This window comes from Neomonachus schauinslandi, chromosome 12 (genome assembly GCF_002201575.2).
Source record: "Neomonachus schauinslandi chromosome 12, ASM220157v2, whole genome shotgun sequence".
Classification (NCBI taxonomy): domain Eukaryota; kingdom Metazoa; phylum Chordata; class Mammalia; order Carnivora; family Phocidae; genus Neomonachus; species Neomonachus schauinslandi.
This window is the reverse complement of record NC_058414.1, coordinates 16,069,890-16,089,251: the sequence shown is the minus strand read 5'-3', so window position 1 is coordinate 16,089,251 and position 19,362 is coordinate 16,069,890. Positions and strand designations below refer to the sequence as shown.

The 19,362-nt window shown below is 40.1% G+C and overlaps 1 protein-coding gene across 22 annotated transcripts in view; it reads right to left on the bottom strand.

Annotated features, from left to right (window-relative positions):
• NRCAM (neuronal cell adhesion molecule) overlaps positions 1–19,362 on the bottom strand; it is a 72,409-nt gene that overhangs the window by 1,101 nt on the left and 51,946 nt on the right. For all 22 annotated transcript variants that reach the window (XM_044920035.1, XM_044920040.1, XM_021682910.1 and 19 more), the window contains 2 exons: positions 9,150–9,281; positions 8,250–8,328 (listed from right to left, as the gene is read on the bottom strand). In XM_044920035.1, coding sequence (XP_044775970.1) covers positions 8,250–8,328; positions 9,150–9,281 — 211 coding nt within the window. The remainder of the gene's footprint in view (positions 1–8,249; positions 8,329–9,149; positions 9,282–19,362) is intronic.

Here is a 19,362-nt window from a genome sequence, read left to right as displayed (position 1 = left end):
GGTGGTATGTAGCCTATCCGTGTTGGATGGGAATCTGAGGAGCAGGATTTTAAAAACGTTATAGAACTCAGTTTCTTCCCCTTTATTTCTCTATGAAATCCCTTAGCACAATATCTGGGAGTAGGAGAGTATGTTTTAGAACACCCACCCACACAGTTGTGCCACTAGGAATGCACAGTAACCGACTCTTTAAAAGGTAACATTTGGGGGCGCCTGGGTGGCTCAGTCGGTTAAGCGACTGCCTTCGGCTCAGGTCATGATCCTGGAGTCCCGGGATCGAGTCCCACATTGGGCTCCCTGCTCAGCAGGGAGTCTGCTTCTCCCTCTGACCCTCCCCCCTCTCATGCTCTCTCTCTCTCTCTCATTCTCTCTCTCAAATAAATAAATAAAATCTTTAAAAAAAAATAAATAAAAGGTAACATTTGGTTTAAAAGAAAAAGATAAACCATTCTGTTTCCTTTTGAAGGACAAGAATGCAAGGCAGAACAGGAAACATAAAGCAGTATTATTAAAAAGTGGACAGGTGTAACGTCAAAATGAGGCTGTGTCAGCGGCCATATTTCACCTGGCAATTTGTGGAGGCTTTTACGCACCCTCTGTCTCTGACAGTGAGCTTTGTTCTAGCCAAGATACACACATTTCGGGATGCACAAATATTCTGGCTCTTTGGCCAATAATTCCTACTAGGGTTTTCAATTTTTCTCCAAGAAGAAAATCTCAACACTGCAAAAATAATACTTGCTTAACAGGACACGGGTATCTGCTATTGGAAATTACCAGTTGCAACAAGACCCAAGTTCTTGTCACAGGCCGAATAAACAAGATGATCACCACTGCTAATTGACAACTGCGGAGGGATCACGGGACCTTGGAGTGACCTGTGTTTGGGGCCCTTCGGGGGACAGAGCATTTAATCTCCAACCTGCTCTGAGGATAAAGTGCACATCTTTAATCATTAACCTCTAGGCTGTGCTTGAATACCTCCTGCGAAACATTGCTCATGACTTGGTGAGGCCCTAAATTCCATCCACGTGTTCAATAATGAGCAGATTTTTGTCACCTGGATGCCACTTGTTCATTTTACTTTATAGGACCAGTGTTCCAAGGAATACATGACAGGAAATTCTAGTCTGTGGCAGTTCTTTGATCCAGCCATCTATCCATGCATTCAACCATTCACATATCTCACACATGTTTATTGAGTGCCTGCACTGAAACTGTTCTAGTCATTGGGGATATAGCAGCAAGCAAACCAGACTGAAACCCGAATTCATTAAGCTTACTTCCAATAGGGGAAAATACAGAAAATAAACAACCAACATATGAAAACATTAGCTCCCTAGTGTGTCAGAAGGTGATTAGTGCTATGGAAAATATGGAACTCAGTAAAGGGGATGGAAGGTGTCAGGGGAGGGTGTAGAAGTTGACAATGAAACAGGGTGTCCACGGAAGGCCTCAGTAGAAATGACATCTGAGCAAAGACTTAAAAGAGTTGAGTGAGCCAGGTGGATAGCTGGAGGGAGAACCATTCCGGCAGGCGCAGCAAGCAGTGCAAAAGAGCTGCGGTGGTGGCAAGCCCGGCGCGTTCTAGAAACGGAGCTCGTGTGGCTGGAACCGAAGCGGAGAGAGAGAGCAGAGTTAAGTTAGGAGGGGGCAGGGCTAGATGAGGAGGATTAGTGCAAAAACACAGGAGTCACACGACTGTGACCCGGATGAGAGTGGAACATTGGGGTCACACAAAATGGTTATATGAACATATTTTGAAAGCAGCACCGGAAGGACGTCCTGATGGATTGGATGTGGAATAATAGAGAAAAAGACGACACCAAGATTTTTGGTTTGTGCAACACAGAGGATGGAATTACCCTTACTATGGAAGGCTGCGTGTTTGGGGTAGAAGGTCAGTAGTTCAGCTGTGGACATGCTAAGTTTGCTACATTAGGGGAACCACTCCTTTCACCGTTTTATGAATCTAATATAACAATGATACCTAAACCCAACAAGAACACTTTGAGAAAGTGAAATTACAGGTGAATCTCATTCAGGAACCTAGATACGCAAATCCCAAAGAAATCATACCCCACGGAATTTAGCAATCTACTAAAAGGATACCATAGCATGACCTGGGTTTATTCCAGGGAATGCAAGTTTGTTTCAGCATTAAAACATCAATTCATATTTTTCAATTTTAGCAGAAGAAAAAAATGTGTTATCATTATTTTAGTGGATTCAGAAGAAGGTATTTGGTAAAATTCAACATCCATTCATAATAAAAACTTCAATATTCTAGGAATATAAATATCTTGATTGACCTGATTAAGGGTATTCACAAGAAACTTGCAGTAAACATCATCTTTCATGGTGAATGTTGACAGATTTCTGTTTCACATCAGAAATCACAGTAGGGATGCCTGTTCTCTTCACTTCTAACCAAAACTGCATTGAAAGTACTAAGCCATGTGCAAAAAGAAATAGAAGGCGTATGTTGTTATTTATAACCAATACAGTTACACTCATGTAAAACACCCAAAAGGATTTACAGGCAAACATTAGAATAAAAAGAGAGTTTGGTAATGTTGCTAAATACTATATTAGCATAAAAGTCAATTTTATTTCCATACTTATAAATAACTGGAAAATGAAATAAAAAATGATTCCAGTTATATCATACAAATATGAAGTATATAAGAACAAAACCAATAAAAATGTTTGAAGTTCTCTATGAAGAAAATGAAAATTTTATTCAGTTATTAAAGAAGAGCTAAATAAATAGAGGAACATACCATAAGTGTGGACAGGCAGACTCAAATATCATAAGCATGTTAACCTTCTTCATATTGGTCTTAAAAAATTCATTTCCAACAAAAACCCAGCAGGTTTTTATGTGGATCTTGGCAAGCTGATTCTCAGCCGCATATGTAAAGGAAAGGGCCAGGAATATCTAAAAAATTCTTGAGGAAGAATAACAAAGTTGGGGGTTTTGACTTATCAGATATCAAGACTTATTAAAAGCTACAGGATTAAGATAGTGTAGTTTTGGTGCAAAGATAGACAAATCAAACAAAGGGCCCTGAGATATTTGGGAAATCTTTCTGTTGGCTTTATTCCTACATCGTATTTCTATCCTATCATCGCTGAGATTATTTTTAAAATCCTATTTTCTAACTCTTTGCTGGTACACAGAAATATAATTGACTTCATGTTAATTTTGTGTCAAGCAACATCACTAAATTCTTTTATGAATTCTAATATTTTCCTGATTCATTTGGATTTTTACACACACACATAATCCTATCCGTTATGAATAATGACCAGCCAAGAAGGGGCTCCCCAGAAGCATCCATTCCAGCTTTTTTTTTTTTTTTTTAAGTAGGCTCTTCATGCCTAGTGTGGAGCCCAATGGGGGGCCTGAACTCACCACTCTGAGATCACAACCTGAGCTGAGATCAAGAGTCGGATGCTTAACCAACTGAGCCACCTCGGCGCCCCACATCCATTCCAGTTTAATGGTCATAGTGGATGAGAGAGAATCTACAGCAACGTAGGCTGTGCTTGAAAGAAGAGAAGGAAGGAAGAGGGGTCTTCTAGCCATACACAGAGTCTTTCCAGGAAAAGCTTTTCCAAGGCAGCTCAAGATCTTTCTAAGACTGGGTTTTAAAAAGTGGTACAACATAATGTCATACTTCAGTTAGAATCAGGTTAAATGGGAAAAAAGTCATATGAGGCACCAGCCCATTACCCGGCATGTGATTTGTGCCCAACAAATATTAGTACCCATCTATCTACCACCACACCTCCTCGATCCACTCCAGGCCCCCACCCCAGAGAGATTCTTTTCTCACAAATACCCTGTGTAACACACACTCTTAGAAGTTTCCAGAGCTATGCCTGGTTACAATGCCCTGTTGAAGTACTGTATTAATGCTTGCCTTTTTTCAACTCAAAGATGAATTCTATAATGAAATAGTAAACAAACTTGCTTTTGACATCATGTCAAGGGAAGTCGCTCTGTCAAGTTTCAGTGTGAAAGCGCAGCCTCCCACATGAGAGGAATTTAGAAGTTATGGAGGATGACTTAAAAGTCATACACTTATTTAGCTACACGGTATTAAAAGCTTAAAAATATTCAGCCATGTTTTACGAGAACTGTTAAGGACAAAGATTCAACAAATTTCAAACTAAGTCATAAAATAGTACATGTGGCTCCAAAATATATTTTTGATCCTCATAGCCATGCATGAAGATGGTTTTGCAGTGTAAAGGAATGTTCCCATCATGGTACCAGAACTCAGCTCCTGTGCCCCGTCCTCTGGGAAGGGTTCCCACCTTACCTTCCTTCCATCCACCCAGTTAGCTTTGGCTTCCAGCCTGAGCTGTATCTCTTTCATAGCACTTTTCACATGATGCTGACTCTTCTTTCATTCCCTGGATCCCTCACCAAACTATAAACTAGTGAGATAACATTCTATCATTTTTAATATCCCCACAGCCTGGCATACAGTAGGCACTCAATAAATATGGGTTGAATGAATGAATTCATTGTAAAATCACAATAGAAGAGATGGTGGGCATTTTTAGAAATTTTTCAGAATTCTAACATCAGAAAACTTTTATTCCTTGTGAATTTCACGATGTCCGACAAAGCATTGGAGTATATATATTTTTTTTCCTTTCTCTTACCCTCAGGATGAATTTTAAGGAGTTCACCTTTTTTGCAGTAGCACTTCATTCAGGGTTACGCACACAGGAGGTACCCATTGAATGTCTACTGACCAAAATTCAGCAGCGACAGACAAATCTGTGATCTTTTGGTCTGACTCTCCTGTGGTCACCATCCCACCACTGCCAAATCTTGCCGCAATTCGATTGACCTTCACAACCCAAGGCCTCCCTCTAAACGTCCATCATTATTTATACTGTTCACACACCACTTTATGTTTGTGTGCAGAATAAATCTAAAGTAGGTAGCACATGTGACCCATCTTCACATCATTCAAGCCCAATGAGCATGGGTTAGCATGCTTGGAACAGAACCATGTTCACTTAAATGACAAGATTCCCATGCCCAGAGCCTCCATGTATGCTGTGGGTTCAAGTACCACGGTCAGAGTCTTTATGACCTAGGTTCATCCTGGTTTTTAAAGGAATGGATCTAAAGAATAAAAAAAATACTTACACGGTTGGTTGCATTGTTTCTCTGATTTTTCTATATGCTAGTAAGGATGCAGATCCTACTGTCTGCATAATTAAAGAAACAAACAAAGAAAGCTGCAGGCTTCCACCAGAGGGTCACTGCTTGGGGGTGGGAGTTGGAGGGAGGCACAAGGTTACAGCTTACGGAAAAAAAAAAATCAAATTTGGCCATTGAAGTTCCATCCCTCTTTGCACTATGAAATATCCCCTGGCTCAGAGCCAACCATGTAGAAACTGTTTCATCCTCAAGCTGGAGAATGAGCAAATCATAAACAGAATTAATTTACATTTAGTGATAGCCTTACTTTTGTCTGTGTTGGCGTGTGATCCACATATTAATTTATTTTCAGAATGAAAAAGAATAAGCATCAATAAATAATACAGAGCTCAGAACTTCCAGAAGGTGCAAAGTAGAGAAGGGACCCTGGTGATTTAGGAAGGAGAATGACACTTCAATGTATTATTAAAAAAAAAAAAAATCTGTTGTAATAAACAGTTGGAACCGTTTTCATTCGTCGTAACATCTAAGAAACTAAAAGTCTTTTTTTTTTTTCTCTTTAGGTAGAAAAGAATCCACAGGGAAAAAGTTCTGAGGTAGTGTCAAGACGTCACAGGACGAAGCCACAGCTGTAGGTGGCTGGGTGCTGGGGAAAGTGACCTCGCTTGTGGGACTGACTGTCCTTACGGACTTGGCAGTTTAGGTGAAAAAAAAAAAAAATTCCTGGGTTGTGTATTAAGTTTTAGACACCCATCAGAACCTTCCCTTGGTACCTCCCACATCAGTGTAATTCTATGTGTGGCAAACAGTTTTGTCTTCACACATGAACCAACGGGTCTGTACTTGATAGGCCCGAAGAAAAGTCTTTCTCTTCTGAGGAGCTCAAGGCATGAGTTAAAGACAGCCACGTGAAAACGCCTCACAAACATGTCACATATGTATGAACACCAAGACAGAGGAATATGGCCAAAGAAATGTAAACACAGTGATAATGAGGCCAGTCACCAAATACTTGCCGTGGACTGCTCTGGAAGCCCAAATCATATTAAAGGTTGTTAGGAGACATCTCGTGGAGGAGGTTAGAAATCGCAGAAACTAGAAACCTTCAGGGATCATCTAATAGTTGAACTGTATAATTTTACAGATGAAAGAAATGGAGACCCAGACACATCAAGTGCCATATCTAAAGGAATCAAGGGTAGGGCTGGGTTGACCGTAAAACTAACAGTTTCTGGATTCCGGGCTGGTTCCTATTCAACCTCGATTTCAATCCCATTTCTACGGAGTAGGCAGCATGGCCGCCCTGAGAACGTCACATTACATCAGACCCTGGTTTCACACCACTGTAAAAGCAAGCTGACATCGGGGAGCCACGAGGCGAGCAGTACATCACTAGATCAATTTAAGCAAGATGACGGACAACGGGAACGCAGGAGGTGCCATGCTTTCTTTCCGATTAATGCCAATACAGAGGTGTTTCAGGCTACATGGAAGATGTAGCTTCATTGTAATAAAGAAGGGAGTGGTGTGCCTATCTTGTGTACCATTCTAGCCACAAAAACGCTAAGAAGTTATTTAGTTATTATGGCCTCACCTGCTTTATGGGAAAAACATGTACAAGAGTGAATTATATCAGCGAAGACTACAACTCACCCAGTGTCACACATGGCTTCCCTAGGCTACAGCCATCTGCACGCTGCCCTACCATGTCCTGTGGAGAGTTGGGGGGAGGGGGTGGCCCAGGAAGCTTCCACAAACTTTGAGTCCCAGAGTCAACATGTGATATCCAGACAACCCTCACTAGACATCTTTCTGTATCATGAGGTACAGAAATTCTGAGAAGTTTTACGAATCATAATCATCTCTGTGGAAGAGAAGATCAGAATATCTGAAGGTGTAGGTGCTGAGGCACAAAGTCCAAACACTTGTATCTGCATGGAAACTGATATGAAACCAAATGTATCAAAATATATGTTTTTTTCAATCAGTTATCATATTTCTTATCCTTAGCATTACTTAGCCCCTCATGATATTGACATGGAAATACCAAAAATGAGCTCCAGAGATGAGTAAAAATTAGCACAAATATCTATAAATGTCATCTGGCAATCACAACAGGGAAATATTTTATTTCACCTAAAAGCCTTTTCATCTGCCAAAAAAGGCTCAATCTGGGCTCAGTGCATATTTAAAAGACTATATTTCTATAATTAAGAGGCTGATAGAAAAACAAGGTATAAAGGCATTTTATAAATAGAAGTATTCCTTTGGAACACCCAAATCCCAACTTTTTAAAGGAACAAATATAGAGCTTGTTCCTGATTTTAAAAATGTCTAAAATAATCAACTATTTCTTTTTAAAAAGACATACAAATCCTAGGTAAGAATATCTTTATTTAAAGAGTCTCTCTCCCTCTCTCCCCCTGCCCCTTTTCATTATTTAGCACATAGGTTAAAATTTATCCCTAACGATGGAGCCAAGCCAAGAATGTATTATCAAAGTCCTGTGAATTAACACACTGCCTAGAGGTCTATGATATTCTTAATAATTTACAGCTTCTAAAAGAACCTTGCCATCCTTTCATGATTAATGGACAGGATATGGGTATTTCTTTTGGAAAAAGAAGCATCAAATCCAGGATTAAAAAAAGTAACACCAATTTTATAAACTCACTAGTTAGAAAATGACAGGTGTAGTTTCCTTTATAATGCAGGTTTTGTAGGGTCTTTACTGTTGCTTTAACTCTTACTATAACACACCAGCTTTTCCTAGGTTGAGCAATACAGCGATGCCTCTGGAAAAATACGGCGGGGTGGAAGGTACTCTGTCTCCAAACCCATGACTAAAATGGAAATTTATTTTTTAATGAAAAGTGAGAATATTTTCATTGGGGATGTCTGCCATGCAGACATGGAAGGGTTTCTAAACTAATATTTGAGGAAAATAGGCAATGCCACAGAGCCTGTCCCTGGCCTAATCCTCTGGCGGGAGTCTGTATGAGCACAGTGTGTGTGCAGGGCGGGAAGGGTGAAGGGAGGCTAAGAAGCAGTGGCTCACCTGTATTCTCCAAAAGTGCCATCGTCTTCCTTCATAGGCTGGATTTCAGGATCAGCATGAGCATCTTCCTTCTCTTTGACTAAAAAATTTCAAAGTGATAACATTACCTATTGATTCCACGTTTCCTTATTCAAAGTTTTAAAGACTGAACTCCCTGAGATGTATAGCAGTAGAAAATAATTCTATACACAGCAGATGTCATACCACAACAGATGCATTATGTGGCCATGCATATACTTTGCTGTTTTAGTCTCTTTGAGACAACCTGAGAGAATGAACATTTGTTAACATATAAAGTTGACTTCCTGTGAGCATCCTACTGATGAAGGAATAAGTCTGAAGTCTCTAAGATCTCTCCCCTATTTGGCCCATCTATTCATTAACTATATTCAAGGTTACAAATTGTTTCAGCACATCTCTTCTTTTGCAGATTTTTTTTTCTTGTCACTGAAAGGGAAATGGCCAAGTAAAGAAAATATAAATTCATTGGATCCACTGAATTGAGGAAAACATTAGCCATAGAGGAAAGGCAGTGTTACACATCATGATATCAAGACTCAGTTCATGCAGTATTTCCCCCAGAAGATTCCATATACCTTCCCCCTCTGCCTGTTGGTTTTAGGTGTAGCAGCTGTGACTTAGGTGGAACCTAAGGAAGCAGAGTCACTAATATCTTCAGAGAACAGATGAATTTACTCCCCCAAATATCTTCTGATCCTTGACAATGTTTAGGCTCCCATTATAAAAAAAAAGGGATCAAAAATTGTTTGGACAGAAAGTCCAAATTTATGGCTCTGGGAAAATATGCTTATTGCAATCTACATGATCACTCTCATTATTTCTTTATAGTTTTGAATAATTATGCAGCGTTCTAAGGCAATTTTAATCTTTCTTTCTTACCTGGATATTTACCACCCTTGTTTCTTCTGATGAAGCAAACAATCAGCAAAATTAAGATAAGGAGAGCGACAGCACACATTAGACCAATGAACCAGCCCTGAGTTGCAATATCCACCTGCCGGCTCGCCATTGCTGGAAAACAAATCAGTGGCATCAGGGGGCATGGCTTAAGGGGGAAATGAGAACTGTTGTAGTCTCTTGCAGTAAAAAATTAGCATAGTAAATGAGCTTTTATACATTTTACATGTGCCCCAAATTGAAATCTGTCAGTTATCAATCAGGAGTTATATACAAACTTTGAAAAATCTTCATTAATTAAAAAATTCAAATAGCGAAATCTGAATGCTAATACCATCAAATGCTAACGAATCTGGCTAAACACTGTGTTCACAGTTATTTTAACTATATATTCTCAATAGAAACATAGTCCCAAGTCAGTTTTAAAAGTACTGTCTACAGATAAACTGTACATTAAGTACAATGGTAAGAATGTAAGACTGAATTTTAAACAGAACAGAATGTATACATCTAATGGAGTATTTTTCCTTCAAAGGAACTGCTTTTGGAGGCTAACATATCATTGCAATGATGTTGCCATTTTTCAAAATGTTTTGGAAATCTTCTATTAAAAAAGAAAACTGTCCACACAAGAAACCTATCCACATAAGACAGCCAGCCTTATTATTTTATATAGCATCTCAATTTGCACCTAAAACGTTACTTAGATTTGGTATTCATCTCATTTACAAGATTTGGTTCTAAAAGATTTTTGGAAATTTCTGAAAAATCCAATTTACCCTCAAAGGATCAATATTCGATATTCAATATTGCTTTGGATCCATTTAAAAGACTTTGAAAGGTAGCTTGATCAGCAGAATCATTATTGGAATAAATGACCAGTTTAAAGAGAAAATACTCATTCACATATATACATAGTCTTTGTCTTCATCTATTCTGTTTGAGTCAATAAACGTGAAGCCCCGTATTCAACTAGTCCCAGTATGCAAATCTCCTAAGAAAAACACAGAATAATTAGCATTTCTGGTATTATTCAAAAGTGTCAATCAAATGGGACAAAGTGCAGCATCAATGGCTATTCAGACATGCCCATGAGGATTTGTTTAAATAAATTCGTATGAAACTTTTTTTTTGCAAAGGCTTTTATTTTTTTCTTTTGACCATAATCAAAGTAAAAGGTTTTCTTCTTTTGATTCACAAGCATGCCTATATCATGCTTTTAATTTGATTGAGTTTCTTCTGAGTGCATTTAACATGGTTGGGTTGGGTATATGTGATCTCTGGATGCAGAAACAAACATGGCTACATAGATCCCAGGTTCCATCCTCCATGGCCAAAATAGAACCTTGTTGCCTTATTTTTCTCCACACAAAGCAGAAGGCGAAAAATGAAATGCTTAAAATCAAGCATGAAGAAGGATGTGAAGAATGTGTGCGTATGTGGTTAAGAAATAACATGAGAAGTGGAAATACACCATCTGGATTATAAATCAAACGCCAGTGGCCTTTCTCAATGGCCACTGGTGCTCACTGGTTCGAGGGGTTTTGAGTTGTATCATGACTAGATCCAACCGAGGCAGGAGTGCGGCCTGTGCTCTCCTGCATACACACACCGTGACCATGACAGTGATGATGGAGAAGAAGACAGGGATAATGAGAGCTAACATCCTGAAACTCCCACTATGTGCCGGGCACTATGCTGAGGGCAACATCTGATTTAATTTTCACAGCAGTGCTTTGAGGTGTGTGGGGGGAGTACACCCGTGCCCCGGAAACAGAAAGGACTTGCCCGGCGGCTGGAGTTGGACTGAGTCTGTCCGACTCCTGAGATACTAGCTGAACGCTCTACTGCTCTCATGCCTTCCGGAAAACAAGCCCAGACATCAGATCTGCAGAAGTCTTCGTGAAAAACACAAGGCTACGGGGACTTTCCATTCTGAGACAGGCAAAAGGATTTTAAAGGTCCATCACTACATGCTCCTTGGCAATGCGTTTTTTTCAAATTTGCACATGGTCTTTGATTGTGTGCTTTTTCACCAAAACGGAGCATCTGATCGAAGTTGAAGAGTTAATCATTTATAGCCTTGTTGTAGAAGTAGCTGCATCTACATTTTCCATCCAGCTAAATGCAACCAATAAGGGCAAAATGCAGTAAGATACCCAAACGCCAGCACAGACATTGACTCATAAAGATGGTGGTGGCCACAACTGAGCTGCCTACAGGCAGCTTGCTACGTGCAACTATGCAAACAGTGGCAATGTTTCTTTGACAGTTGATAAAGGAAAATCCAAATGGATTTTGAATTTCTACCTCTACGTCTAAAGAAAAAAAAGCATCAAATATGATCCCCCCAGACTATGTAAGGTTAGGCAGACAGCACGCGTTAACAGGTGTGTGAGTGTGCACACTCGCAGAAGCACACCCAAGTGCACCAGAAGTTGGTATAAAACAAAGATTAGGTAAGTGAAAAATAACTTCTCTTGACTTCTCATCCACAGAAGAAGGGACCTAAAGCCTGGAATGACTACGAGAGGCTTCAATTCTTCCCAGCACATTCTAAAATCATCTTAACTGCAGATGCACATACAAACCCAAGTCCTGGCCACCACTGTGCATCACATACACACACACACACACACACACACACACACAGAAGCCTGTGGGGCTTTTTCTTCTTGAATCTGGGTTCCAATGGGCAGGTACTTGTAGGATTGAGTAGGAGAATTAAAGAGGATTTTCAGTTTATTTACATCTTTACAATAAAATTATGTTCATGTATTTCTTGAGTAATCCATAAAGCAATAAATTAAACGAGTAGATAAAGAATATGAAAAAAGAAAATAAGCCAGAGGAATAAAATTTGTTTTGTTTCCTAGAAGTCCATTTTAACAAGGGTTCTGCCGGCACATTGCCGCTGTCCTCTGGCTATAACCTGTGCTCTGCGGTAGTAGTAGCCTCTGAGGAAATGCTTAGAATAACAGAGTAATGTGGAAGGGACAGAGTGAATAAATGGCTATTTATGAAGAATCCATTGAGCCTAAAAATGTCCTGTTGAATTAAAATAGTTAGAAATGTACAGAAAGAGCAGGACATTTCCTTGGCCAAAGTTTGGAGACAGTACTGAGTTAACACTATTTGCTCCTGGAACTAAGGCTTTAATCAAGACTTACTCTTTTTCATAGTTATGTTTATATGCCAAAGGTGACAATAACTGGTTGCGGCCTTGTCCTACCTGTCCGCTGCGGGCATGTAGAAATGGCGCACTCGCCGCGATGGCTCACCTTGAACGAGCTGTCAGCTACAGCTGGCCCTGTAGGTACGGCAACACTGGAGGAAAAAACTTTTCTAAAGGGTTTGCCTTCTGTCCCATAAAAGGACAAAAAACCACCACATTTGATGTCATAGACGGGATCTAATTCGCCAGGTGTACACTGGAGCCTTCGGGAGACCAGAATACACGCCGAGTGCCAAACAAAGTGGTCACTCCAGCTTGTTTCCCTCGGGACGTGGGCTCTGTGACCCTGGCGGGGGGGGGGGGGGTGTCGTGAAAGTGTCTCCTCCAGCGTTGGAAGGCTCCCTCACATTCCAGCCCAGTGACATGCTACTGACCTGACGCCTAAGCGGGAAGGAGCACTGCCCACTTCGTAGGATTTCTGGACAGACTGAACGAGAGAAGCCGCTGGAAACCAGTCGTCCGGTAGAAATTCGAGCTGATGAAATGCTAGCACTGTGACTATCGTTAGCCTTCCAGCTATCAGTGGACAACATGTCTCCCTGAGCTTTTCGTATTTTGAAATTAAAAGCCATCACTAACAAAAAACACCCTGTAATCCTGTTAGTTGATATTCCTCTTCGCAGTCTAATGCAGTGCTTTCCTAGAGCTCTGTCCACACGCAGTTGTGAAAACACAAGGAACAGAGTTACAGAAAAGTGGTTTTCTCTTTACACATTATGATTTTTGCTCACGAATAGCTTAAAATGTAGTTTGATAAGTTACCAAATATTACCTTTGATTTCTTGTTTTAAAACCGCTCGTGATTGTAGATCTTATACATGATGCATGACTTTACATGACTTTGAAAATCATAATGCTTGTGTAATGAAAGACACACACAAAATGCGTTTTGCCTACGGGTTCTATGGCAAATGCAGCATCTCCTCAAGATGGAACGAGGCGATGGAACAGAAGTAACACGGACGGATGAATCACAAAGCAAGTCTGTGCCACACAGCCCTTCTCTAATGTAGGTCAGCAGGGATTATTCTCCATCTTATGAGCTGGTATGAATATTCTTGCATCTTACATGAACATTATTTTAGAAACTTTAATCACTTGTCGCATATTATGATACCATTCAAAGAACGAAAATTATGCAGGCAGTCAAATTTGGTGTGGTCAGAAGAGATACATGATATGAACGATGTCTCATTCTATTCAAGTATAATAATCTTTACCTCAGTTGTCTAACCAGACTGCAGGTTTGTGCTGATTATAGTCCCTTGTGACATAAAAAAATCATGACTCTATCAAGGAATCATTTTAGCTTCAAAAGCATTTTGAAAATTCCATCCTAACTCCAAGGGAAGGTTTACACATGTAAAGGATGTGAAAAATTGAATTACCTACATAATGTAAGTTAAGAATCATTTATATCTCTGTTTTTGTAATGGTTTGTGTCTATGCCATGATTAGAAGGTGATCTGCCCAATTCTGTAATTCATTTGATATAAAGAGCCAAAGACAATTAAAAACCCCAAGTCCCAACCCAACTGAGCCCCACAGAAAGACATTCATGGCCCTACCCATAACCCAACTCCACTAGGCCCCTGTCTCCAACTGGGCCTATCTCAAACACATCCTCTGAACTCACAAAACCAGAGTCCCCCTCAGCACCAACTCAAACTTGCTACGTTCCTGGCATTAGGCACCTTCACTCAAAGAAGCTCCGAGAACCATTTACAATTTCTTTCCTCCATTCTTCTTTGTCTGTGGGAGTTTTGCAAAAACAACAAATTTGAGTATTTTGAGGAACTGGAAGTTACTTAACACTCCAAGAAAGGAAAATTCTTTATACGCTAAAGACAAAATCTAGACTGCTTAGGTTTATCGTTTTAGATGATTATAAATCTAGTCATGCCAAATAAATCAACTGAAATGAAAAACTATATGAAAATGTCCTCAAATAAAAATTGACTGGATATAGAGATTGCATATTCATTGTAGACATTCCCAGTGTATTAAATCTTCTTTTTAATGCAAAGGAAACTTCTTCACCTGCACTTTGCCTTATGAAATTATTGTTTCTCTAACGATGTTTATAAAAAGAATTGTTACACATTAAATAGTTCAAGTGAACTATGGAAAAATTGTTTTTTGAGGTTCACAAGATGAATCTTTTGGTAAACATAAATGCTTTCATTTTTAAAAAAAGATTTTATTTATTTATTTGACAGAGAGAGAGCACACAAGCAGGGAGAGTGGGAGACGGCTCGATCCCAGGACCCTGGGATCATGACCTGAGCCAAAGGCACCCACTTAATCGAATGAGCCACCTGGGCGCCCCACTTAAATGCTTTCAAATTTGTCTAAGTTATAGATTCAACCTTTCCTGAGTATTCATTCTCCTAAAGGAATAATTACTTCTAAAAGTATTTATTTGTGTGATAAAGGCCTGAGCAGAAAGCTGGACAATGTTCAACCTGTTGTCACAAATATTCATTGGCCACCCAGTTTATCACGTGTAGAGCTGGCTGCACTGTGGAGGGGCCATGGGTTTTCATCAATCGTTGAAAATTAAAGCTGCCCCGCCTCCTGCTGGACATGGCCGGGGTATACATTGGTGCCTGACGGGAATACATTAAACATTGAAACATAATGGATGTGCCTTCCAAGTGTTAATGTTTGGCAATTTCTGATAAAATTCTGGTGGGCGGTAGGGGCAAGATAACTAGTCAGTTTGATTTTTGCTCCTTCAAAGTCCAATTTGAACAGAGTTTTCTTCTTTCCTACTTGTACTTACAAATATAATTTTTGCTACCTTACTCTTGTTTACATGTTGTGGGTATAGAACAGTTTTAAGTACCACAGTATGAAAATAACATATGCAATGGGACATATTATGCCCCTTGTTTTTAATAACAGGAACAAAAGAGACTCCTAGCAATGTATAAAACATACAGTTTGATGGTTCAGTTCACTAGAATTTTTTTTAGATAAACAGGATTCATTTAATTGGATCGAGTTATTTTTTCAGAATGATCCACAGTAAATCCTTAAAAATGTTCTTACTCTCTTAAAATGCATCCCCCAAATTAACAAGCAGACAATGAAATTGCTTCTTAGTGCCAGCTACATCATATTCAAAGTAAAGTTCACGTGCCCCTCCGACTCCCCACTGATAAATGGCACTGATCTCCGCAGCTGTGGCAGTAAGCTTCCTGACCCAGGGATTTATGGCTTAAGATAAATATACAACAGAAGAATAAAACAAACAAGCAATCGATCTGCAGCATCCAACACACAAATATAAACTAAGATGAAGTCCTCTGAGATTGTGCACATAAAATTTAAGATTTATTGCTGAAATTTAGGGTTCACTTGTTTTTCACTTCCATGACAGAAAGGGTTAGGACATAAATGAATAATCAGGAATAACGATGTACAATATTCAGATTGATGAGTTCTGTTATATGGGTCCTGAATGATGTAGACTGTTGTCCATTAGATAGAGTCCCAGGAAACATCAGCCTTCATTTATGGATGTGGGGTGGGGAGGGGGTTGCTGAGCAATGCTGGGGGCGGAGGTAACAGAATCTTACTGCAAGGTAAACCCCAATACTAGGCGGCTGCTTTTCAGTTCTACTTATTAGCTCAGTGTGGGTCTTTAAAGACTCTGAGGAAAGGTTTACATCTACAGCCTTTAAAAGACATTATTTGGCTATCTGAGACTGACCGTTCTCTCAGCCTTCTCACAACAACCTAAACTAAAAATGACATACTTACAGATATATTAATTCGGGTAGCCACAAAAATTAGATCAATGTATAATCCCAGAGAAAATGTCCTAGGATAGTAAATCAGAAAGTGTCCAAGGGCTGACTTAAGCTCTAAAATTAAATTCCCAATTGTTTTATAGAATTTGGAAGCTAAAGGCCTCTCCTGAAATTAACTTCATGAAATAGCATTTCTTAGGATCAGAAAGAGAGATACAGACGGTCCCCGACTTAATGATGGTTCAACTTCGGATTTTTTTACTTTACAATGGTGTGAAAGCTGTAAGCGTTCAGTAGAAATCATATTTTGAATTTGATCTTTTCTGGGGCTAGTCGTTTGTGGTATGACACTCTCAGGAGGCCGGGCAGGGGTGCCTGCTGCAGCTCCCCTCAGCCACGCGATCACGAGAGTGAACAACCTCCTGTACCCATGGGACCATTCTGTTTGCACTTTCAGTACAGTATTCAGTAAATTACATGAGATAATTAACATTTTATTATCAAATAGGCTTTGTGTTAGACGATTTTGCCCAGCTGTAGACTAATGTAAGTGTTCTGAGCCCATGTCAGGTAGGCTAGGCTAAGCCAGTTTTGGTAAGTTATGTGCATTGAATGCATTTATGACTTAACAATATTTCTGACTTATGATGGATTTATGGGGATGTAACCCCATCATAGATTGAGTAAGTTCTGGGTGCCTGGGTGGCTCAGTTGGTTAAGCGTCTGCCTTGGGCTTGGGTCATGATCCCAGGGTCCTGGGATCGAGTCCCGCATTGGGCTCCCTGCTCAGCAGGGAGTCTGCTTTTCCCCTCTCCCTTCGCCCCTCACCCCCTGCTTGTGCTCTGTCTCGCAAATAAATAAAATCTTAAAAAAAAAATAAGTTACTCAAGTTCTGTATATTGAAGAAATGAAATAATGCACTTGACCTCTGAGATAACTCACCATCCTATGTGTGTGTACCCTTCTGTGCTAAAGGAAACAGCAGAGAGCAAAACTGATTACAGAATTATATTAGGGTCCTTCTGTGGGGCTATTTGATTTTATCGTCTGAGATTTTCCTCTTAAAGGAGGAGATAATGATAGGAATATGATCAATCAACAGAGACAATAAATACAAAGCAAAATGTTAATTTTCTTTAAGAAATTTTGGAATCATAGAACTGAGGAATTTAATCTTGGTGTATTGATGGGAGAGGTCAAGGCAGAAGCACAGTGAAATACGTCCAACAGAAAAGCATTTAGCTTATTCTTAAAGACAGAGAAGATATCATACTTTTACCACAGAGAATCCCAAGGTTCCTCGCCTTTACCCTCCACTCACCCACTTTCTGGACTGCCAGCCAAGGGACTGCGAGTGTCATTTCTATTTGGAGCTTTCTGCAAAGCCTGTCTCTTGTCTCTCTCCGTACCCTAAGTCTTTCTTTGTAGATCCCACCAGTGTAGCTCCCTAGATTTTAGCTTCCTGAACTACGTGTGTGATCCTGTCACTCCCTGTTTGAAAGGTGGACGGCTCGCCTCTGCCCACAGGTAAACACTCTTTCCTTAGCAAGACGTCCGTCGTCCTGAAGGATCATTCACATCTGGCCTCATCTACCTCTTCAGTCACGGCTCTGGGCACAACTGAAACATCCTGTGGATTTTCAAAGCCCATGCCTTTGCTTATGCCTCTTACCAAGAATTTATGCACCCCAATCCCCCGGCTCATCTGTCCAAATTCTATTTGTCTTTCTAGGCCCAGTTCAATATTACTATTTTCGTGAAATTTTTCCCGATCCTTTTGAGCAAAATAAATGGTTCCCTCCTCTATGCTTAGATAAAATATTGTTCAAATTACTAGTTTAGCATCTATTTTTACTCTTCTTTAAAAAAAAGATTTATTTATATATTTGAGAGAGAGAGAGAGAGAGAGAGCATGAATGGGGGGAGGGGCAGATTGAGAGAATCTTCAAGCAGACCCCCCGCTGCGTGCAAAGCCTGACATGGGGCTCGATCTCACAACCCATGAGATCACGACTTGAGCAGAAACCAAGACTCGGTCACTCAACCAACTGAGCCACCCAGGCGCCCCTGTTTTTACTCTTTTTTTAATGTGTTGGTGTCAGCTGCCACATTTTTAGCATATCAAAGGCAAGGTCTGTCTTACCATCCTGGTACACAGTGCCTTAAAAAAGGCTGGTGCACTTTATGCAGCAGATAGACTTTAGCTGTTGAACTGATTGAACTTTTTATATAGTCATTTTGTTGTTGTTCTTTGGGCCAAACCTTAAACTTGATTTTTGTTTACATATTCTTTAGCTTTTCCTTGTTTCTTGACCTCATTGGTAGTGGTGGGACCAACTCTGGTGTAATTATACAGTGACCACAGTCTGACCACAGAGAGGATTTGTCACCAGCTCCTTGGTGCCCAGCTCTGCTCCGTCCTGACTGGCTGACCACAGTCTGCTGCTAATTATGTCAAGAATCACGTTCAGTTTCTGACCTGTCAGTCTCTCCCTATTTCTGTACCCCAACTGGTCACCTGACAAGAGTGTTCTGATGAATGGGCCCAAGGATGAGAAAGTAAAGGCTATGGGTAAAGCCATGTCCATCCAACAGCAACACTGGCCCAGAAGGCAAATCCGTTAGCTGTGATTTTTCAGATCACTTCTACAGATGCCTTCACAGGTTTATTTTCTAGAATCCCAGGCCCTGAAACTATTTAAAAGGACACAGAAATTAAACAGATGCAGCTAAACAACCACTGCTCTTACACAGACATTGAAGGCTTTATCCAAACAAGGACACGGATCCAAATAAGTGACTCTTAAAGATCTCAGGAGTGTGTCCATGCCCAACTAAGGCATGGGAAGGGAAGGGGTGGGTATGGTGCAGTACAGCCAAATGGATTGTCCTGGATTCTACTTAGTGATTTAAATGCTCCTTTTTGCAATTACATATTTGTAAGTTTGGGTTTCATTAACATCTCTTAAAATCTGTAAGAAAATTTAAAAAAATGTAAACTCGGATGCATCTCTTTTCCCCTTCGATAAGAGGTGGACTGAAGCCACCAGAGGCCGATGCATCCAGAGCTGAGGATATCACACCTGTTTTCTCTCAGCGAGCCATCTCTGATTCTTTCATCCTCTTCTTTTTAAAAAATATTTTATTTATGTATTTGACAGAGAGAGACACAGCGAGAGAGGGAACACAAGCAGTGGGAGTG